General features: G+C 41.9%; 1 protein-coding gene across 8 annotated transcripts in view; it reads left to right on the forward strand.

Annotated features, from left to right (window-relative positions):
* The window catches only part of magi2a (membrane associated guanylate kinase, WW and PDZ domain containing 2a), a 262,531-nt gene that overhangs the window by 205,556 nt on the left and 32,602 nt on the right, over nt 1–24,373 (forward strand). For 5 of the 8 annotated variants that reach the window (XM_086269992.1, XM_086269995.1, XM_086269993.1 and 2 more), the window contains exons 9-10: nt 2,586–2,768; nt 13,580–14,260. In XM_086269992.1, coding sequence (XP_086126118.1) covers nt 2,586–2,768; nt 13,580–14,260 — 864 coding nt within the window. Of the gene's footprint in view, nt 1–1,437; nt 1,735–2,585; nt 2,769–13,579; nt 14,261–24,373 lie in introns of all 8 variants that reach the window. The other 3 variants (XM_086269989.1, XM_086269990.1, XM_086269991.1) reach the window with 1 other exon arrangement.

Raw genomic sequence — 24,373 nt, forward strand, 5'->3', positions numbered from 1 at the left:
GATAAACAACATGAAATAAAATAAATTCAGTATTTGAGCCCTAATTCTTCTAGGTCCACTTGCGTGTTAATTTTTGGAGTCCTTTGCAGGTGTTGTTCAAAGCATCTTTAACAACAAAGTTTTGGGGTTGAGTTTTTAAGTTGATTCTGTTAATGCAATCCCAGACTAAGTCCACCATGTTCAGATCAGAGCTCTGTGAAAGCCAGATCCCCTCTTAGAGCACCCCTTGGAGACTGGAGCAGACTTTTCAGGCAATATATAAAGCTAATATATAAACAGTAATTTATCTAATCAGAACAATCTTTGTGTAAATGTAAATATAACTGACAATGACAGGCTTAAAACACCTGTCAGTAAGTGAAAATTCATGTGTGCTGGACACAAAATACATAAAACCCAGGATCTGAAAAGGGGCGACTCCTTCTGGTTGCATAACCAGTCTAATTTTAAAAAGTCTATAAGGAATTGACCATACTTTTAATTTAATTTATGAACTCGGTAAAGAATTTTTTTGATGAGTTTATAGTCTCGATGGATATATTTAAGTCTTGTTAAAAACAATGTGGAGTTTAATTTGTGAATTATCCTCCCAAATAGATAAATACAGATAATAATAAAGCAGATTATGTTTTAGTATACACTGACCTTAAGACTGATCTTATGTATCACATCCTGTATCAGAAAACAAAGATGTTAATTTCCCAGATATGAATTTCTAGGCTTGAAAATGAAGCAGGGTGGCAACGTAACAAGGTGTTAAGCCCCTCATCCTTGAATATTATGTCCAACAGTGCTGCAATCACTAACACTTTCAAACAACATAAAATTATTTGAATAGATGTAGCAAACTATTTACGCACTGATGCAATTTTATATAGCCATGGCCTTAGAGATACACACAAGGTCATATAATCAGGAAAGCTGCATGTACGAGTAAAAAGCTGTTTGAAAGAAAAAGTAAGAAAAAACATGCATGTTACCAAAAAATAATGTTAATTTTTTTCCCCAAAGGCTTTACTCATAAAGATTATTTTTATAGTGATTGACGGTAGGATATATCAGTCAGTTCACACCTATGCCTCATTAAAACAGTGGGTGGAATGCATTTTGGTCAGACTAATAATACTTATTGCCATATAAACAGACGTCTTCCAAAGAGAACATGTGGGTTTCAGGGTGATTCACTGTTTTGTTTAATGACTGGTTACCTGATTCTGCTCTCTATCAGTTTGTTACAGTAGGATGTGTACTGCTAGAAAAAACTGTCTGGATCCGAGAAGTGGAGGTTTGTTTCTGTAGTAATGTTGTTAGTCGCGACTCTGAGTGAAGAGCCTGTTTCTTTTGTTCAGTCCAGTGAGGCTCTTTTTCCTCCTCTCTACCCACTTCTGCCTCCTCCTTCCTTCTACTCCTTCTTTTCCCTTCAAACTTTGACACCAGTGGAGGATGCCAGCCCCTGTGCCACCCTCCCCAGATCCCCCCACGTCCAGGTCGGCCCGGTGCCCGAGCGCTGCCATAGCCTCAGCGACCTCTCCCGCTCGCCAGCTCTGGGCTGCAGGACTGCTTCGTATACCAAATCCTCCTCTGCCGATGTCTCCCCGCTCCGGCGTGTTCTGACTCGGCGGATGAATATGTGCCCCAATCACAGGCAGAAACAGCGGCCTCTTCACACATCCGCCTGCGCTGTAGTGCTAGAGCAGCCAGTCTGTAGCCCCTACTCCCTGTGGCACTTTGTCAGTAAGTAGGCCAAGAAAGATGCACAGGAGGCTGACTCTTCGCTTGTTTGACGCACTGTAAGCATGGTAACTGGCAGGCAAGCTTGTTCCCTTGAGGTAGTTTTTGTGCAGTGACCATGCCCTGTCACCTGCCCTATCACCTGGGAAGAGCAGGTACAGGGGGGCATCGCTTAGTCTGGACCAGTGACTGCTTACAAAGGATGCAAAGTTGCACGCTAGCCATGTCTCTTTTCCGAGTCAAAAAGATGAGGGACTTGGTTAAGTGTGACTAAGCTTGTTGGCAGAGATCCTCTCATTCCGACTCCAGGCGCTCCTCCATCAGAAAATTTCCCAGCTCTTCCTCCTTCAGAAATCTCCCAGTTCTTCCCTAACCTCCCTGAGCATCTTCTCCTGGAACTGATCCCTGATTGGCAGCATGGCATTTGCTGAATTTTGCTGCTTTCTTTGCAAATTTGGGATGGAACTGAAGAAACTGCACCACTGTGGCTGTCTGCACCTCTTCTGCCCACTGTGTCCCAGCATGGGAGGCGAGGACAGAGTGTCAGTTTAGTGTATTTTAGGTGTGCCAAGAGGGACTTGGATTGCATTGGTGCCCTGCACGGGAGGCAAAACGTTTGACCCACACCTGCATCTTTCAATACCGCCTTTGTCCGAGTGTGCTGTTTTGCTACTGTGGTCATACCCTTCCAGTTTTCCTGTGGCTACACCCGTATCTTATTGAATAAGCTTTGCCCTTGCCCCCCACCCTGTGAGCGCAGCCCCTGCACCAGCTTTTAGGGCCTTTTAGTGATTGCAATAAAACTTATAGGGAAAGACATTTTATTTAATTTTCTTGTTTTTATCCTTTTGTAGAGAAGCCGCTGTTCACGCGGGACCCCACCCAGCTGAAAGGCAGTTTCTTGTCCACATCACTCCAAAAGAGCAACATGGGTTTTGGCTTCACTATCATTGGAGGGGATGAGCCCGATGAATTCCTCCAGGTCAAAAGCGTTATCCCCGATGGGCCCGCCGCAGCAGATGCAAAGATGGCTACAGGTAAGCTTCAGGCGTGACTGACACACAAACTGAGAGAGAGGCTATTTTCACTGAATCACTTTTCTTTACCTGTAGCTAACCAGGAGCTCTCTTGAGGCAGTGTTAAGTACGTAATCTATAGCCGTATTCACACACAGACACCAAACAATGATCTCTGCTCAATAAACTAGAAGCTGAAGGTCACGTAGATAAGTTATCCTTGCAAATTTAAAATAATGGCATTTCTCATGGCTGGCATGCATTTGCACACGATCGCGCTCACAGATTGTTGCAGAGAAGAGCAATTATATGTGGCCTTTCTGCTTGCAGTATCTATTCTATATATCAGCATGCAGTGAAAGAAATGAGGTCAGCCTTTCTTTCAGAGTGCAGCCTAAACAAAGTCAAATAAAAGCTCATTAAAGCAGCACACAGTATAGTATCTATTTCACAGCAGTACTTACCTGAGCTCCCCTTGAGTTTTTTTGTTGTATAGAACTTTGTGCTTGTAATGATATTTCAAAGGGAACGCAGCTAATTGCATGCCAGCTTCAAAAACCTGACATTATGAATGATACAGAATTATACTGCCAGTAAAAGGAGCTCTACCCCAGTCGGCTGCAGTTTTTGCTTCTTGCATGTCAGTGCCGTCCTTTCATATTCTTCCACTTATTTGATTCAGGGTCACAAGACACGCTGAAGCCCATCCCAGCTGTCACAGGGCGAGAGGCAGGGTATGCCACAGATAGGTCACCAGGCTAATGCAGGGCTAGCAGAGAGGGACATACAACCATTCAAACTCACATTCACACCTGATGCTTTATATCCATTTACACTGTTTTGGTTTGAGTTTTATAGATAGAGATATGTACAGTGGGGCAAAAAAGTATTTAGTCAGCCACCGATTGTGCAAGTTCCCCCACCTAAAATGATGACAGAGGTCAGTAATTTGCACCAGAGGTACACTTCAACTGTGAGAGACAGAATGTGAAAAAAAAAAATCCATGAATCCACATGGTAGGATTTGTAAAGAATTTATTCGTAAATCAGGGTGGAAAATAAGTATTTGGTCAATAATAAAAATACAACTCAATACTTTGTAACATAACCTTTGTTGGCAATAACAGAGGTCAAACGTTTACTATAGGTCTTTACCAGGTTTGCACACACAGTAGCTGGTATTTTGGCCCATTCCTCCATGCAGATCTTCTCGAGAGCAGTGATGTTTTGGGGCTGTCGCCGAGCAACACGGACTTTCAACTCCCGCCACAGATTTTCTATGGGGTTGAGGTCTGGAGACTGGCTAGGCCACTCCAGGACTTTCAAATGCTTCTTACGGAGCCACTCCTTTGTTGCCCGGGCGGTGTGTTTTGGATCATTGTCATGTTGGAAGACCCAGCCTCGTTTCATCTTCAAAGTTCTCACTGATGGAAGGAGGTTTTGGCTCAAAATCTCACGATACATGGCCCCATTCATTCTGTCCTTAACACGGATCAGTCGTCCTGTCCCCTCGGCAGAAAAACAGCCCCATAGCATGATGTTTCCACCCCCATGCTTCACAGTAGGTATGGTGTTCTTGGGATGCAACTCAGTATTCTTCTTCCTCCAAACACGACGAGTTGAGTTTATACCAAAAAGTTCTACTTTGGTTTCATCTGACCACATGACATTCTCCCAATCCTCTGCTGTATCATCCATGTGCTCTCTGGCAAACTTCAGACGGGCCTGGACATGCACTGGCTTCAGCAGCGGAACACGTCTGGCACTGCGGGATTTGATTCCCTGCCGTTGTAGTGTGTTACTGATGGTGACCTTTGTTACTTTGGTCCCAGCTCTCTGTAGGTCATTCACCAGGTCCCCCCATGTGGTTCTGGGATCTTTGCTCACCGTTCTCATGATCATTTTGACCCCACGGGATGAGATCTTGCGTGGAGCCCCAGATCGAGGGAGATTATCAGTGGTCTTGTATGTCTTCCATTTTCTGATGATTGCTCCCACAGTTGATTTTTTCACACCAAGCTGCTTGCCTATTGTAGATTCACTCTTCCCAGTCTGGTGCAGGTCTACAATACTTTTCCTGGTGTCCTTCGAAAGCTCTTTGGTCTTGGCCATGGCGGAGTTTGGAGTCTCTGACTGTTTGAGGCTGTGGACAGGTGTCTTTTATATGGATGATGAGTTCAAACAGGTGCCATTCATACAGGTAACGAGTGGGGGACAGAAAAGCTTCTTACAGAAGACGTTACAGGTCTGTGAGAGCCAGAGATTTTCCTTGTTTGAGGTGACCAAATACTTATTTTCCACCCTAATTTATGAATAAATTCTTTACAAATCCTACCATGTGAATTCATGGATTTTTTTTTTCACATTCTGTCTCTCACAGTTGAAGTGTACCTCTGGTGCAAATTACTGACCTCTGTCATCATTTTAAGTGGGGGAACTTGCACAATCGGTGGCTGACTAAATACTTTTTTGCCCCACTGTATGCATGTCATTAAATATAATATTATGACCCGGTTACTCGGGCAGCGCAGTGGTTAGCATTGCTCCCCCTGAGTTAGACTTCACCATCTGGCCGAGGCTTTCTGTGTGGAGTTTGCATGTTCTGCCCATGTTTGCGTGAGTTCTCTCCAGGTACTCTGGCTTCCTCCCAAAGAGATGCAGTTAGTGGGGTTTGGCTAATTTGTGATTATAAATTTCCCTTAGCTGTGAATGTGAGTGCAAATGGTTACTGTCTGGTGGACACCACTACTCGCCCTGTGGTAGCTGGGATAGGCTAGAGCCCCACTCACAAGGACCCTGATAAGGACAAGTGGAAGAGAAGGGATGGACCCAGTTACTCAACAAAAAAAACAAAACAAAAAACACAAACGTGCGTACCTTTTAAGAAAGGGCAGTTTTACTTCTAGAACTAATCAAATGCAAAAATAAAACAACCTGCTCCTCCCGTTCAGCACATGAAAATCCACATCCTCAAAAAAGTGTTCACCTGAAGACAGAGGACAAGTGGAGCAATGGCAGTGTTCAAGTTCACACAAGCCCTCTCCTTTAAGTTACAAAATAAATAAATAGAAAACTGCATGGTTCACAACAAACCACTAATCCAGTTGACTTTCCATTAGATCCACATCCCCTACAGACTTCCAAATAGGGTCCCCAAATCTTTTCAGACATCCTTTGTTTGTCCTTCAGTGTTTATGTTATTCATTCAAGTCTAAAGCTATTGTATTTTAAAAAGAAACTGAGGTTTAATAATTGTGTTGTAATTCTGTTTTCTGGATCCAAGCCAAGTGTTTGGGGGGGGGGGTTTGTTGTATTTTGTATTATTTACTTTTTTCCAGAATAACTTGGGTACTTTTACTCGAAACCATCCAAGTACGTCTTCCTCCACTTCTTCACGCAGAAATATGTGGAGCTTCCTCTTCAAGAGTAAATGGCACTGGGTCCACACTCAAACACACTTAAAAGTATTATCCATTTGCATATATTCTTGTCTGGTGCAGCTTGCCAGGCTTGCATTGTCTTAGCTCTCTGTGTGGACATATGCACATGCCCGTGCACCAACTGCAGTTTTGTTCTTTCATTAATCATGAAAGGGACTTTATAAGCCCCACAACGTTGGGCTGTGGCCACAGGGGGGGTCGCACTGCAGCACACTTACACACACGCGCACACACACACACAGGCAAACCATCTGTACTGAAAGGTCAAGGGACTAGAAGTAGCCAGCTTGTCATGCTCTCAGTATGCAGTGATGTGTCTGTCTCTATACTCTGCAGCAAATGCAGAGCTTATAGTGGTGATTTATCACACATAAAGCAAGCTGGTCAAGGTGTTTCCTCTGTAGTAATGCTCCTCTCCAAAACACCAATGTTTTAACAGATTTCTGCAGAACACTAGCTCATAATTGTTCTGTTTTCTTTCTTTCTTTCTTTTTTTTTTTTTTTTTTTTTTTTTTTTTTTTTTTTACAAATGTGTTGGTGCAGCAGCCCAGAATAGATCCCTTGGTGACTAATAAAGCTTGTCCTGATAGTTCTACATATAAAGCATTTGGGTTTTGTGTCTTCTCGTCCAATCCTCCTGCTTTGTTTTACAATTCCCATTTCTTTTTTATGTATTCTTTCCCCCAAAATAACTAAAATATCCTTCCCACTTCTCTACTACTGTATCACACATCTTTTCTTCACCACTTCCTCTCGTCAGCTCATATCCTTCTGTACTCCCCCACCCGTTCCCCCAACTTTGCCTCCACAGACTTTGTGTCCTACTTCTTCAGGAACAGTGCTAGCTTGCTAACTCAGAGCTTACACGGAGGAAGCCCAGGCCGGCAGAGGTGTGAAATTCCCAATTTCAGATAACTGATTCCTGCCGGTTTTTCCCTATGACACCTCCTGGCTATCTCTATCTACTGTGTGATTGTGCAGCTTCAAAAACATATGTATGATAGTTACATATATTATATTTATATATCTATATATATTACCTATAAGACCAAATGTACTCTAGATCATTTTTTCCATTAAATTGCTTGATGTGTAGAGAAAATAATTCTTTTTAGCAATAATTGTTTTTTAATGTAAAAAAAAGCTAAGAGGCTTGGTTTGAATGTAGGAGGCAGAAAGTGTTTAACGTGAAATGAAATGGGTCTGTAGGTGGAGGACAGTCAACCCTTGTTTTACAGTGTGTGGCCTATTTGGATAAGGCTGCCATATTTGCTTAGATGTTTTTTATTTAAGAAAAAAAAGGTTTATGAAAAACACGAGTCAAAGACGGCAATGGAAAAAAAATCTTAACTAACTACTAAAGCAAGTTTCAAAAGGTTTAGCAACCTGTTGGCCAAAATCCTGCCCATACAGTGATAGATCATTAGATACACCTTGCTAGTACCAGGTTGGACCACCCTTTTTGCCTTCAGAGCTGCATTAGTTCTTTGTGGCATTCATCAAGAGATTTTGGATCGTGTTGACAGGATAGTGTCATACAATTGCTGCAGATTTTTCAGCTGCACATCGAGATGAGAATATCCTGTTCCACCACTTCCCAAAGGTGCTCTATTGGATTGAGACTGTGGAGGAAATTGGGAAATTGGGCTCATCAACCTGAAACCTTTTTGTTCATTTGTATAATTTTGGTGAGTCCTTAGGAATAATAGCCTCGCTTCCCTGTTTTCAGCTGATAGGAGAGGCACCTGATGTGGTCTTCTGCTGATGTATCCCATCTGCCTGTTTATGACCTGTTATATGTTCAGGGATGCTCTTTTGCTTACCTTGGTTGTAACAAGTGGATCCCAGCTGATCAGCAATTTCTAAGCTTGTTTGAATTTCAGTGGGTCATCTTGACCATGTTTGCATGACTAAATGCCCTGTTCTTGAGTTGTTGCATTGTGATTGGTTGATTAGATATGTGAATTAATGAGCAGTTAACCATTTGTACCTTTATTATCATTAAAGGCATTCAGTCAAAATGGCCATAGTGCGCTTAGAATCACGTGTCACCTTACACAGTACAAAAATTATAACTTTAAGCTTACAGTTAGGCTTTTCTCATGTCAAGAAATAATATTTCTCTCTTGCAGTTTCATCCTGATTTTGTGTTATATCTGTTTACAATTAATTTCAATGCATTCTTGCACGAAAAGTAAGAAAAAAGGGAAAGTACACTACCTCCATAAGATGTTTGATTTCTTTTTATTTGTTTCATCTTTTTTTTGTTTGTTTTTAACATTTAGCCTGACGCACACAGACACTCAGACGACCACAGTCGGTACCACGGCCCACCCTGCTGAGAGTCTTAACTGCTCTGTTATCGTGGCCTCATCTTCTCAGCAGGGCCACAGAGAACTCTCGTTATGTTGACAGACTCTTGAGCACACCATTAGATGGAGATGAATATGTCATAACGAATGTGCAAGGATGGGACAATGAAGATGAAGCAGGTGGGAGCGTGGGCCTTGGTCCCACTGAGCGTGGTGTGTACAGATAAGGTCAATGTGATGTGGACTGTTTAAGGGACCTGCAGGAGCTTTTGTAATGGACCGAGAGAACGAGGGCAGTTTTAATTAGTGTGGGCTGCTGTCTGAGCTCTCATTCTTGATGATTCAATTTTTTCCACTCTCGTGCTCGTGGCCATGTTTGTTTATTTGTCCTTGTTTCACCGAAATGGCAAAAATACATCATTTTCTTTGGATCCCCGTGAATAATTTGTTTTATCTGCTGATATTTTGACACTTTTCCCATGGATTTAATTTGTTCTGCTCATGATGATGGAAAATTGCTCTTTTAGTAAAATGACAGTAGGCTCTTGATGTGTTTAATTAAATAGCAAAAAAGAACAAAAATGAGTTTTGCTCCCTAAAAATGTTAAGTAAATAAATGTTCTTGTCTTTCATTTTTACTGAATGGACATTCCTCTTCTGGGATATAGCTATTCAGTAATAACATTTACCGAATAATAATTCAAATTAAATACACGGAGGTTAAGTTGTGACAGAATATTTGGTTTCAAAGGTTCATTGGTTTCAGACGGATTTACACAGTGCAACTGCTTCTCATTTCACATTTCCTTTTGCAAAGTTGTACTTATTTCAATACAGTAGCTAGCTGTTTTTGTTTTTGTTAGCTTATTTTAAAACTGAAGCTTTGCATCTTGGCTTTTTTTGTCTCATAAACAGTACATAAACATAATTTATATCTTTATACCAACAATATACCAGTTTTCTGTTTGTCTGTGTGTGTGCAAAACATGGCACATATCTTAAGCCGCTAAAGGCTCTTATCTATATCAGATATTATAATGTAATCATGTTACCTGGCAACCACCAAGCAATGAGCTAAAATGACAATTTTTTAAAAATTATTCATTTATGTACCGACAACACCTTATGGATGCAAACTGAGGTTTTAATTTCTCAACAGTAACATTTGATTTATATTCACAAAAGCTTATTTGTACAGAATGTATGGTAACATTATCATGTTGCCTAGCAACCACCTAGCTATGAGCTAAAATGACCTTTTTTTTCTTTTTTTTTTCTTTTTTTACTTATGCACGTGCAACACTTTATCACCTTATAAAAACACAAACAGGCCAATCAAGGTGTAGCATGGGCTTTTGCTTCAGTAGTAGGAAAAATACATGCGGTACTTTTGGTTTTTCCGTTATTTCCCAAGGGGTCACCACAGTGGATGGATATACATATTTGATTTGGCATAGATTTTACCCCACATGCCCTTCTGATACATCCCTCCTAATTATCCGGGCCTGGGATGGGCAGTAGGAGTACACAGGCTGTGTCTGTTTCCCCACTCAGTGTCAAACTATGCTAACCGCTACTCCGTGAAGCCACAAGTAGTTGATGAGTAGATCAAATAAAGCAGTTAAAAATTATTTGTAGAGCTATTTTTGCTTTGTTATCATGCCAGCCGTATCGACCTATGATTAGTGCTCACCTGTGCTTTGCGTAACTGTTTTTCTGAGTATATGAGAGTGTGCACTCTCCGTTTTTGAGAATCATTGAGTGTTTTTCATCATTTTAAAGTATAATGAGCCAAAAAGGTTTGGGGACACAGATTCAGAGTAACAGGGGAACTATTGGAGGAGTTGATGAGTCGCTCTTATGCAATTTGTAATAAACAAAATTAATGTCACTTCTATATGGAGATAGGGAAGGCGGTAGAATTTGGCACACATGTGTGAAGTTGAAATCCATCTTTTAGGAATAAAGATTCCTGGTAAAACATGTGATTATATCACAGTTCCTACCCGCCTGTGTCTGTTGATGGTTTATCTGCGTTTCATCTCTGGTTATAAAGAATGAGATACATGTGCGGTTTGAGGGCGCCATGAGGTCACAGCACCATCATTTGTTTTCTGCCAGTGTGCTCAACTATTGATTCTGACACTGATGCTCAAGGCAAATGTTGGCTACGTTTACCCAGATTAATTAAAAAGTCCCTCACGTCACATTGCCCAGAGGTGTGAGCTGGCTCTGTCAATACCAGCAGAGCGTTTAAACTCGAAAAGCTTTTGAGACACCGTTTACAAAGATAGACAGCGTTTCGGTGATATTTTAACTTCCACGTGTGCTGTCACTCAGAGGGGTTAGCTGCTCGGTTGCAGTTCCACAGCCAATCCAGAAAATCAATAAAAAAATTCCCTTGTTTTTGTAAAAATAAATAAATAAATAAAAGTGTAATTGAACCATCTATTAGTGCTGTTCACGTTTTATGAGAATTGGGCAGGGTGGTTAGCAAGGTGAGAGCCAATCACTAAAGCACATGCTTTGCTTATTAATCACAAAAGATCGCTGTTTTTTTAACGCCTTCTCTTTACAATGCACACTGACAGTGTCACCCTGCCCTCTCTCCAAAGAGCGTGACAATTATGCCTGCAATTAGAATGTAATTGTTTTCATTATCAACCCAGGTAATGCTGTTTGTCAGACTTTAATGTGGATTGTGCTTCTTAGTCCCACTTGCCCAGAGTTTTGAAAAAGCTGCATGGTTCCTCCACAGTGGAGCAGAAAACACTATATTTAGTAATCTGGTTGAGAAAAAGATAAGCCTGGATGTTAAGAGCTTTTGTGTGGGAACATTTAATTGTTGGCTTGGTTTTTATCTACAGTGCAGTACACTGCAGCAAGCAAATAAAACCACTTGAGACCATAAAAGACAAACATTTTAGCCACTTGTCATATGCACTATTTTATACTTAAAAGGCAGCTGAGACATTATCGGTGGTAATGTTTATCTGTAGAAATGGTTTATAGCTGCAAGCCATCTGAGGAGAGACAGCGCAGATGTAGCGTACAGCTGAGAATGTGAATAGCTGTAGAGAGATGAAGTCTTGATATTAAATCCAGGCCAGCTGCTCTTCCGCATATTTGATATTCTACATAATGATTTCTGGAGTGACACCGTGGTGGGGTCTGTGTAGAGTGTGCCTGCTTGATTCTAAACTTCCTCTCACAGTAAAGGATATCAGGTAATGCTAAACTGGCTCTAGGAGTAAATTGTCTGGTTACCTGTCCATCCAGGGTGTAGCCTTCCTTTCTCTTTTTTACAGCTGGGATAGGCTCAAGCCCTTCCGTGATGATTGCTTTTCCCATATGTATATTATTATCCCACAATATTTCACTATTATAGCTGTCATTTTTCCTGCTTATAGTGATTTTCTCCACTATGGTAAGCTGTTTCTGTTCTCTTAAATCACCACTGCCTTTGTAGAAGTGTGACAGATTGTTAGCATTGTTAGGACAGTCTATAGTCCCTGTACATTGGCTACAATCAGCTGAATTCAGTACCAGCCAGGGTCCATCAGCTGATGGGTCTGCTGATACTCTTCTGCACATGATATTGATAAATCTATTTTAAACTGCTTATGCTGCCATTGAATGAGAGGAAGCAGTGATTGGAGACTGTGGCGTGATGAAAGTTATTATGATCGTATGCAATGAACTTGCAGTCTTGTTGCCTTTGGTTGCTTTAAAGATGGGCACCAGTTCTACAACCACTCACACTCAGCTGACATCCTCAGGGCAACTTTGGTGCATGGAGGTGGTGATAAAAATGAAAATAAGATACGAGTCTCTCTGTTATCGGTTTGTGATTGAATGGGTTCAAATTGGCAATTACATGCAATTTGTTTGCAATAATGCAGTGAGTAACTGTGATAGATGGGCAAATATCACAAATCTGTTGCCATCTACATCTACAGAGGTTAACCAGAAAATGACATTAACTGATTGCATTCAAAGTCCGCACAAAGCCTGATTTGAAACAAAAGTTACTTCGCCAAGGGTAGTTGTTGCAGGACTGCGAATTACCTGCGAAATGACACAGGCGCTTAGCAACAATGCTTTTACAGAAATATTACCAGAATGCAAACAGTTGGCAGCCAGTCGAGTGCCCTCTACCAAAGAGACACAGATGAACTGGGCTCATTGATGTAGTCTACACTCGGATTGATCTGCATTTATAAATTAGACACTTGTTATTTGCAAACTTTTGCCAGTCTTTCTGAGAGTGGTTGCTGTCAGCCTGAGTTGGAGCGCAATTGTATGGAAATAGGTTGCCTTCAATTGCCATCACATTGCAACTGAAGGCAGTTGCTCAGCTGTTTGCCACAACTGCTTGCCAAATGTGAAAAAAATCCAGTGCAATCAGCAGGCAGCCACCAATTTATCCTATTTGAAAAGAGATTGCATCCTTTCTTTACTCTGGTGTGACTGAGCCATTAGCCCATATACAGTTGCTGGTACCCCTGCAAACTACCTCCACCCCAACACCTGCTTTTTCCTGCTGTTTCTGTTATGTCATAATCAGTACATCACGTTTGATGTCACTGACGCCTGCTCTGTGCTGGGGGTCTTTTATTGCTCTGCAGTGAGACAACTAGGACCCAGAACACTGCTGTCAAATTTCTGCAGACTGAATAAATCTTCTTTTAAATGAAGTGGTTTTAACTGAAATTCCATTGACCAAGGTTATGATGAAGAGCTGTATTTTTAAATTTGAATTTTAATATTTAATATTTTTTCTTTGTGATTTCTTTTTCTTTCTTTTTTTTTAAGAAAAGCACTTAATACTTTGAAGCCACTCTTTAACTTTGCCCAATTAGATTTATGGCAATTTGGTTCAGTTCATTTTGTTTTAATTGTAATTTGATGTGCCATTAAAGTACAATATAAAATTAAAAAGAGCCTGAACGTGGCTTCTGTTTATTACAATTCTTGAGATTAATCGCCTTTAGCCACCCACATCTGTGCCCATTATTTCTAATGTTCCAGCTCCATTATGCCTAACCACTATATTTTTGTCCATGCTTTTTCTCTGCAGGTGATGTTATTGTCTACATCAACGATGTGTGCGTCCTGGGTACCACCCATGCTGATGTGGTGAAACTCTTCCAGTCTGTACCTATTGGCCAAAGCGTGACTCTCGTATTATGTCGCGGTTATCCTTTGCCGTATGAGCCAGAGGAAGCTGCCAACACCAACAACAACACCACCACCATCATCTCCCCACTGGGCATCATGGAGCAGCGGCCCATTATGATGAACGGCAGGACGGGCTACGATAACTACCTAGATTATCTCACCCGCACGGCACGCTTTGTTACAGACCCCAGTCAGGACCCGGTCAGCGCCCAGCAGCAGCTGCTCACTGGTCACCCAGCGGACACCCACTTAGATGGCTCGCTTCCTCCCACCACGGGTACTACGCCACCAGACAGCGTCTCTATGGCATCATCGGGCGCGACCCAGGGAGAGCTACTAACCCTGACCATGGTGAAGGGCGTGGATGGGTTTGGCTTCACGATTGCAGACAGCGTCACAGGTCAGCGTGTTAAACAAGTCCTGGAGCCTCAGGGCTGCCCGGGCCTGTGCGAGGGCGACTTAATTGTGGAGATTAACAAGCAGCCCGTGCAGGGATTCGGTCACACACAGGTGGTGGAGCTGCTCAAGGAGTGCCCTGTGGGAGCTGAGACCTGCCTCTTGGTTCAGAGAGGTGGAACAGGTGAGAAGGTGTTAAAGGTAGTGTTGCTGGTTTTGGAGAAGAGCTTGAATCTCTGTCCTTCTTCCTGTCTGCTTGTTCATTTCTGTCGTCTTTTGCTGGTGTGTTTGCATGTGCGGTTTAGTCCAGTGACAGCAGAAATCTGTGCTACAGTCCCTCAGTGCACAGCAATGACTTACTGATCTTCAGCTGCTCTCAGATGTCCTGCTAAGTCCGCTTTACTGTTCGCTGTTCCTTGCTCCTCATTGACAGCAGATTCCACTCCAGCTATACTAGGGGTCCCCTAGTATAGTCTGATTGCGTCTGAAAGCGTAAGCTTTTTCTGTGTTATTTTCAAGCCCACTTTCTGATTTTCTTTTTCTTTTCTTTTTTTCATTTTCACATGTATAGTGAATTTTACCTTTTCTACAAGATCCAAATAAAAGCCCGCAAATCAAAGCATGTCAAAACTGGCACAGTTTGTCCTTGAAACACTGGTAAATGGCTCTGAAGTGCTTTCAACTCTGTGTTTTTCAGAATGGGAGGCCCTCTCACACTCTCTGACAATCATAATTATGCACTGCACTTTGTCATGAGTCACACACAGGGCTGTTATTTGCCGAATCTACGTGTAGCTGAGTGTGTGTGCGGACTGATGGAGGACATTGAGTGTTAAGTGTGTACAAACGTCCGTATTCTTCTAGAAGGCCAGAAACCTTTATATTGCTGTCTTTTAATGGCAATGTCTATGAGAGAGTTGCTGTCTTGTCTTTGGGAAATATACATATGACTCAAATGACAGAGCATAAGTTGTGTGTAAGCTTCCTGTGATCTGCCTACAAACTGAGATTGCCTTCTTATTGAATTGTGGCGGCGGTGCATCTGTCAGCGATGACTCAGCCGAAGCACCGACGTTGAAGATTAAAACGTTAGAGAGTTTAATTAAATCTAGAAACGGCAACAGTGGCTCTTCATCAACCAAGCAGATAGGATCTGTCTCTGGAACCTTATTGTTAAATGTTGTTAAATGACTCCTCTCTTTGCGTTTACCTGTCCTTGATTTATCTTGGCATCCTCTAAGTGATGATGCATGAACTTTAGCACGCTCTCATTTGCAGAGCGAGCTGGAATCTGAGCCAACTCGTTTGGAAAACTGACACTGCTGTTTCTTTTTGTGTGCAACCAATTTGTAGTTCCGTGTTTTGCCTCTTTGTGTAGTGTAATGTCGCATACCAATCATAATGCCAACCGCCTGGGTGCCACAGACACCACTGAGACTCACGCGCAAAGGTCAGCAGCGGCCACTGAATAGATTTATTCCCATTTATTTCTTTATTAGGCTGCCCATGTCTCTGCTAGTGAGCAGGGAGCCAGCAAACAGGGGGGGGAATAGAGGGATGACATGAGGTATTATCATGGGAAGATAATGTTTTGGGTTTTTGGGGGGGAAGGGGTTTGTAATCCAAAAAATCTACAAAAAACAGCATCACAAAAAAAATCTGAAATCTGGTTGTGTTATGTTAGCGCCAGTAAACTGCAATACATCAGGGCGTAGTGTCGCATCCGCATTTTTTGCTGTTTTTTTTTAATGACATTCACCCATTTTTTCCCCATTGGAAGCTAATTTTGACAGCAGCAGGTTTTAATGAGCCAACATGTAAGATTTAATTTGGCGCTTTTGAGAACCAGTGCTTTCTGTGAAGTCCCTGCCAGCTCCAGCATCTCTGGAAACATTTCCAGTTCCAAACTCCTTAATTAGAGTTTTGCCCAGAAACCAGGAATTGAAAATGAGGCACAACTTCAACCAAATGCCCTTCACTATTACCTGAAGCTGTGCCATGGATGGAGTGGAGTCAGACGCAGTCATTACCTGTGCACTTTTACTGATGTGTATTGCTGATGGAACTACCACTTTGTTTCAGGGCAGGGAACAATTGCTTTGACTGCTGTGGCCTTAAAATAAATAAATATTTTTTTTAAAAACGGGGCAAAATTTAATTGCACATTCACTTGGAGAAGAACAAGCTGGATAAGCTGCACGAATACGAGCTGAAATTGTCTCCACCCAAGCACAAAAAAATAATCTGTTCATCCAGTGCTTGAATTCACACACAGCAACACAGAGAGAGGAAGACTGGGGTCTCTGGTGAATTTTGATAAGAGATCAAATAATTTCTAATGATGTTAATGTTTACCCATCTTTCTAGATTTGCTGAAAGCCAACTGTGAGTTGATAAAAAAATTTTAAAAATCCTACACGTGGGAGGTAAAAAAAAAAAAAAAAGATAAATGCCAAAAGGTGCACACACAGTCAACCATCTGAAACGCATTAGGCTACATTTGTTCACCATAAAAAAGATCTCTTTAATTTTACAGTGAGAGGCTAACATTAGCCCTTCAGTTATTTAAACGAGACAACGATAGCACTAGAAATGATGGTAGAGTGTGCAAATGTTTTGGCCCTTTATAAAAATGTATCCTCATATCATGAAGGAGCCTGCCAGCTTCACATCAAAGCTACAGCAGAAAACCGATTCTATCCACTTCTATTGAATCAATTGTTTCATGTTGGTCTTGTGTTTTAAAAAAAAATCAGCCTCATTGCAGTTGTGTGCAAAACAAAATCATTTCTAGGTACACGGTTGAATATGCGTGATATTAAAGCAGAATTTATTCAAACACGCTCGTGCAGTCACTGGGTAATCACTCCATCCCATTAAAAGCCAAATAGGAGCGCTTGATTTGTTTAAGAGGCAACCGAGGTCAGTGACTCTACTCCTCCCACAGACAGGAAAGGGATTCAAAGCACAATATAGAGTTCAGTGGTCTAAGTTTGATGGCAATAAGGCTCCCATCGCATTTTCTACTTGATATAATCTCAGCATTTCGCCCTTCATGCACAATACCCCCTGGCTCCCTCCCTGTGCCGATAGGAATGGATATTGATCCCTGGCGGGCACCGCCTCAGCTTTGGAACCGGTGGGGACAGAGCTGCAAGTGTGAACATGGCAGACAGACTGTGGCTTACTGGCAGAGAGCCGAACTCATCGCTCTCTTGCTCTTTCCTCCCCTTCTCTTTCTCTCTTTTGTTTCCAACTATTCCATCTTGAACACACACAGCCAATGAATCACTGTCTAGTTACACACTGATTCCCTGGGAGGCTAGAGGAGGCTCACTGAATCAAACCCTTGTTCTTTTCTTCTTTTCCTTTTCTAGAGAGCAGACCTTCACCTGAGGTCTGCACGGTTTCTAAAGCAGCTGGTGGTCACATGAGGCGAAATGTCAAACCAGGCATAATGTACAGTTTACTCATGGTACTACTAGCAAGGGGAGTTTATGTAAGTGTGCGGGGGCTTGCGTGCAAAATTTTCCTGGGGATCTGTGCGGATAAGATGAGGAAAGTGTGTGCCTGGCTGTTGTGTAGGTGTACGCACAAACTGTGTGAATCAAACCATGTGGCTCGGCGTTTGTGCGAGTGCGTGGGCGGGCAGCAGTGAGGGAGAATGTGGCATGTTAGTGGAAGCTAAATGGTCGAGCGTACATGTGAAAGAGATGATAGTCTCGGCAGCTAATTACAGCCCTGCATCTCTGCTGGTGTTGCAACGAGGACACAGACTGTTAATGGTCTAGATCGCCACTAATGAGCCTGTCTGGCATTGACACACATACACGTGCCACCCATACACACAGGCACAATAATTACTGGTGATGAGCGACAGAGTGGCCATTTGTTGGGCAAAAATGGCTCAGGAGTCAAACTGAAATTTAAGGGATGGATAAATATCATAACTATATTATGAGTGTTGGCTTTTTCAAGGTGATGAGGCTTAATTGACTGGAAGGTTTGATCATAAATGTCCTCATTTGGTCAACAGGCAGCGTGCTTCTATTGTCGGGATTTCAACAACGAGTTCTTTGGGAGTCATGGAAATAAAGCTTGAGTTAAAAAAAGAAGAAAAACCACTAAAACAACAGATTTAACTGAACTTTAAAAGAAAATACTTTGTTATGATCAGTTGCTTTTATGACAAAACTTAAACAAACAAAAGTTAAACAGCCTGCCATGCTGCAAAAACTGATCATGGATCGCGCTTTAGGAGCGCAGGCCTCCACAGATCCCAAACTGTTGGTGCACCTGGGAAAACAGCAGGAACAAGCTTGAATCACAGAGGGTCTACCCCACAGCCCAGAGGTAGTATCTAAGTATCATCTTAGAAATATAGGAGACCGCAGAGGTCCATGTCCCACGGATCAGAGCTGTTTCAATGAAACAAAAGGGGTCTACTATAGTTCATTGTGTATGACCAACTTTAAACTTGAAGACAATAGTAGCAGGATGGATACAAAGGTATTTACTATCTTGCACTAGGAATCTAGCTAATCAGGTGGAGCCCAAGTTAAAGGGCAAAATACAAGAAATTGCATCCTAAATATCCCAAGATGCAGCGATCGGAGTGTAAGTGTGCATCTGATAGCGTGAATAAAAAATTGTATTAATTCTTACCATGAATGGATGAACATGTATTTTAAAAAGTGGTCCGTTTGTAAATTTAAGCACCAGTCCACTCACCATTTACTATTTAAACTGTACTGACAGCAGATCTTATCATTTCTGACCCTCGTCATTTAAATACACATTGTCAAGATTGCAGGAATTGCCACCTTCTCTGTGAGTAAAACTACTCTATTTCTCTGTGCGACAATGACTTTCCAAAGCTGAGAAGTCATGTGCACTTTGCATTACAGTAGTAAATGTTCGGTTCTGTGTCCATGACAACACCAAGCTGAGCAAGGCAAGGCTTGCTGAACAAAGAGTTGATCATACTAACTCTCTTTGTTTTTAATTTTTCCTGTGAAGTCGCATTTTTCCTGTGCTTCTTCTTGTTTCTACTTCAGTGAGTTACTTTACTTCTTTCTAGTTTGTACATACAGCTGTGGAACTGACACAAACAGGATGCACTGTCTAAGTGTGTGAGGGGAACCTGTAATTGAACCTTCCTCGCCTCACTAGCCATTCTTGATCTTTGATGCTGGACATTAGAAGTGTGTTGTCATAGTAACACCATCATAAAAAAAGCCATAACAGTATTGTCGGATTGTGGTTGTGGGAGTTTGTGAAATATGTGGGTGTTATGAAAGCATAAAAGCTGTCAATCTCACTTCCAGTTGACTTTAAGTGTGTGTGTGTGTGTGTGTGTGTGTTTTTGTGCATATGTGTGTGTTTTTTGTCACAAGGTGGTAGATCTGTCTGCAGGATTAAAGAGTGGCCATTAAAAAATCAAATCCAAACATATGCACACATATACACACTATTTAAACTTAAGCTTGTGGTGCTCGTTCAGTCCTCCGCATCAGATTGCCATTTCAGTTAAAGGGATGAGCTGTGTGCCTGGCCCTGAACTGGCAAATATTTGGAGAACGTGTCAGAGACTGAAGCATGACAGTTGTTTGGTGACAGATATCAGTCAGTTCCTCTCATCTCTCTCTCTCTCACTTTCTGTTACTCTGCTGTGGGGCACAAAAAACAGCCAGCTCAATTAGAAAGTGTGGCCAGCCTCCAGTGGGCTAAAGAAGCGAGCCAAATTGCTATATGTTAAGAGGTAGATCATCATTTCAGCAGCATTATGACAGTTTTATTACGATGGATAATAGCTTGGCTAATATTTACAGCTCGTCTTTTTGAGCATGTTGGGTCAGGGAAGACCTGCAACTCAAATCTCACAGGTGGTGCTGCGAGTCTCACACCGGTCACAGTTTAATGAGCTGTAAGAGGTGATTTTATTGGCAACCACCCTGTTTTGTCTCCTTACACATCTGTGGATATCCTACAGCAATTCTTCTATTTTGAGACCTCTCCCCAGAAGTAAGGCTTCAATCACACTGGCCAAGAGACCAGTTGGCAGCCTCTTGGCAAGCTCTAGGTCACTAGGGAAATATGTGCAATTCAGGACCGTTTGGCAAGGGGTAGCTGGAAGTTGTTGGCTGGGTAAAATCAGTTGGAAAGACAGTGCTTCACCAAAAAAACCCTTGCCCTTTTACTGGGTACCAGCAGATTTCATCAGTCACCCATAGTTAGTGTTAATAGCGACTGCCCAAAACCTTTAAAAACCATTCACCAATCAGTTGAAGAATACACATTTTTCCCTAGCGACCAGCAGTTGCCAGGGGATCACTGACCAGTCTCAAGGCCTGATTCATTCACGTTTTAGGAACAAATTTCATAACAACATCCAGCAACAACTCAGCAACCAGTTGGGGAATGTGCATTGCAATCAGTGGTTGCCAGATAGCTGGTCTCTAGGCTTGCATGGCTACGGCTGAATGAACTGAGAAACCGAAGACCCATCACATTCATAAAAATTAAACATTTACTCAAGCTGAAATCAAGGAAGAAATAGGGTTGTTTTCTGTCAGTTTTTTTTATTTAATTAGACTACTTTTGGTAACCCAAGGAGCCCCCTAATGGTCACTACATATAATGCAGGTTTTAGGCACTTAAGAACTCTCAATACAGAACTTTAAATACAGTCTATGTTCTGAACAAACAGTAACACAACCGCTGATATTTTTTGCTGTTTTTTTTTTTAATGACATTCACCCATTTTTTCCCCATTGGAAGCTAATTTTGACAGCAGCAGGTTTTAATGAGCCAACATGTAAGATTTAATTTGGCGCTTTTGAGAACCAGTGCTTTCTGTGAAGTCCCTGCCAGCTCCAGCATCTCTGGAAACATTTCCAGTTCCAAACTCTTTAATTAGAGTTTTGCCCAGAAACCAGGAATTGAAAATGAGGCACAACTTCAACCAAATGCCCTTCACTATTACCTGAAGCTGTGCCATGGATGGAGTGGAGTCAGACGCAGTCATTACCTGTGCACTTTTACTGATGTGTATTGCTGTTGTTATACTTATATTGGAAAAGGCTGACGCATACAGTAGGACAGGACACCAGTTAGCTCAGAACTTAAGTGCAAGTTGGACGCTGCAGGGTTCATGTAGCTCTCTGTAGCTGAGCTGACAGATCTGATTAGCATTTGGGCTAAGAGCTTTCAGCACCACGGACAGCTCCTTTTGCCCTCCCTCTCTCTCTTGGTGTTCTCTCTCAGCCGCTCACCCCTTCTCAACTTCTAGCCATGGGGCACTTTGACACCTACGTCTGCATAAATGTCTGGTATGCCTGAGCTAACAGTGTCTTTAACCCGTGGATCACCTCCGTCAGTGATGCCAGGTAGTTCACCCTCTTTCTGTCGGTCTGGCTTATCTCAGGTTCTTTTACCCATGTGGAGGTTCTGCTCTGTTGTTGCCTCTTTTGCTCACTGTACCCTCCACAAAGACTCAAATCTAGGTATTCTGGAAAGCTGTTCATTGATTCACCTTCTTTGGGAATAAAAGCAAAAATCCTTCTCTGCCCCTCAAGTTATAACACTTCAAAAGTCGTTCTTTTTTTGCGCTGATAAAAATGCTCCCATGTGCATTGAAAGTGAAATTTTTATTGAGTTTTAGATAAGCTCCTGTAACTGGTTTGTTTCTAAAAATGTTATTTGGCTTGTTTTGACAGAGAAGACCCAGTGCTCTGAAAAACATTGCTGGAGTTCTCTTTGTAGCCTTTGTTAATTTCCATGTTGTCACCATTCCACTAGTGGCTCAGTGAGACGAATGTTTTTACAGTGCGATTGGAGTCTGGCCAGGCCAAGACTGGGAAGGCTGGCGCATAATTCGAGCAGTCACCCTTTAATTTGATCCCTCAATTTGCATGTGCTTGAAGCTTCCCAGAGGGAAGACTGTGGCAGCACTTGAAAGACAAGAGAAAGAAAAAGTGAATAAAGAAGATGGACAATGCACCTTTTCTTAATATGCTCCTGTGAATTGCACTAAAGAAAAGTGCTTCATTACTCTGTGTCTGCATGTATATGAATGCATATATACAAGTGTTTGATGCTTGCTGCATGTCTTGTACTTTTTTACTGATGATTTTCTTTCATCGCTCAACTCAGAATTCTGGTTCTTGTGCTTGGACAACGTTGTAAGCAGCTGAAATGTGTGGAATAACATTTTAAAGGTCAAAGCAAGATGAATTGGGAAGTGAAAGGAGAAAGTATGTTCTTAACTTGCTGCACTGCATTGCAAACTAAAACCACTTTATGGTCACCCTGAACTTAAGTGAAAGTCAGAGTTTTATTGCTGTAGGCACTGACAGATCAGTGATATATTCACAAACGTCTCTTTGCCTAGTGTAGTTGCCGTCCTGCTGAGTGCTGATATTGAATGCTTTAATGAAATGTTTGCTGAAGATTGATCAGAGGTATTGAGTGAGGTCAGCCTTTCCTCATTTCAAGTGAAAACTGAAACAATGGATTCATGTTGAGTGTTCAGTTCTTTTATACTACCTCTGGATCCCCTAGTTACCTTTAGATGAACAGATTTAGACCTAGGTTAATTTTTTTCATACCTTCCTGGTGTGAAACATCACCTGGGGATAGGACATGTGATGGCTTTTATGGTAAATCATTGTAGCTGGGTGGTTATGTAGTTAGACAAATTAGCAACTAGTTGCCTTTAGAAAATTTAGAATTGTTAATTTATTAAGTTGAAAACAATTCATATTATTTAATGTACACCACCGTTTAAATGTTTGGTTACACAGTAGCCCAGTAGCTAGGGCTGCACGATTAATCGTTAGAAAATCGCGATCTCAATTCATACTTATGTGCGATCTCATTTCCAAATGACAACGATTTAAAAAAAAAAAGAAAAAAAAAAAAGACGACGATTGTACCGCATTTTGATCCGGGACGTAATCTGCATGAAAACAAGCGCTCACTCTTCCTGCTCAACAAATGACAAGGGCGGAGCCTTATACCACGTGATACAGAAGCTGTGCCGTGTGATGCTAAAATTAGCAGGGACAAAACAACGGAGAGCACGTCAGGGATGATGAGAAAGTGACAGGAGAAAATCCGTCCCGGTCAACCACCCAAACATCAATAACGGGAACCTTATACAGCGCTTCCCTATACCCGTCGATCTCCCGCAGGCACAAAGAAATTACGGAGGCTATTACTTATCACCTGACCAAAGATATGGCTCCCATCAACACTGTGCAAAACGAGGGATTTAGGAAAATGATCAACACCCTAGACAAACGCTACACAGTGCCGTCCCGCAACTATTTTTCTATTGTTGCACTACCTGCTCTATACACGCAGTGCGGCAACAACAAAACGAGACATTTGTTGTTTTTATGTTTATTTATTGTTTTTATGTTCAGTCTCAACTGTTACGAAGTTGATGTGCAGTTAATAAGCGCAATAAATATTTATACTGGAAAAGAAAATCGTGAGAGAATCGTGATCTCAATTCTAAGCAAAAAAATCATGATTCTCATTTTATGCAAAATCGTGCAGCCCTACCAGTAGCCCACAATCACCAGTTACTTCATTGGCTACACCTTGCTAGTATTGGGTTGGGCCAACTTTTCCCTTCAGAACTGCCAGAAGTGGCATCGATTCATCAAAATGCTGAAAACATTTTTGCTTCATACTGACATGACAGCATTGCACAGCTGCTGCAGATTTGTCAGATGCACATCCACACTCTATAGGAGTTAGATCCGGTTACTGTGGAGACCATTTGAGTACAGCTCAAGAAACAGTTTGAGAGGATTTCAGCTTTGTGACACGGCATTTTAACCTGTTGGAAGCATCCATCAGAAGACTGGTACACTGCGGTCATAAAGGGAGGGACATGGTCAGAAACAGTACTGGGATAGGCTGTGATGTGCCCAAAGGGTACCAAGAAAATATCCCCTATACCATTACACCACTAGCAGCAGCTTGAATGGTTAACACAAGGCAGGATGGATGCATGTTTTTGTGTTGTTTGTAGTGGGCCCGTGTGAATTGGATCCTAAGTTTCCTGTTCTTAGCTGTGGTCTTCTGCTGCTGTAGCGTCTCTGCTTTAAGATTTGCGTTCAAAGATCCTCTTCTGCATACCTTGGTTGCAATGAGTGTTTATTTGACAGCTCAAAGCAGTCTGCTCATTCTCCTCTGACCACTGAAGGCCATTTTCACTCAGAACTGGCGCTCAGTGGATATTTGCTCTTTTTTTTTTTTTTTTTTTTTTTTGGAGGATTTTCTG

Source organism: Aulonocara sp. 'chitande type north' Nkhata Bay, linkage group LG17, assembly GCF_057382095.1.
Source record: "Aulonocara sp. 'chitande type north' Nkhata Bay isolate Kocher_YH1m ecotype deep benthic linkage group LG17, A_spYH_male_GT1.1, whole genome shotgun sequence".
In the NCBI taxonomy this organism is placed as follows: Eukaryota; Metazoa; Chordata; class Actinopteri; order Cichliformes; family Cichlidae; genus Aulonocara; species Aulonocara sp. 'chitande type north' Nkhata Bay.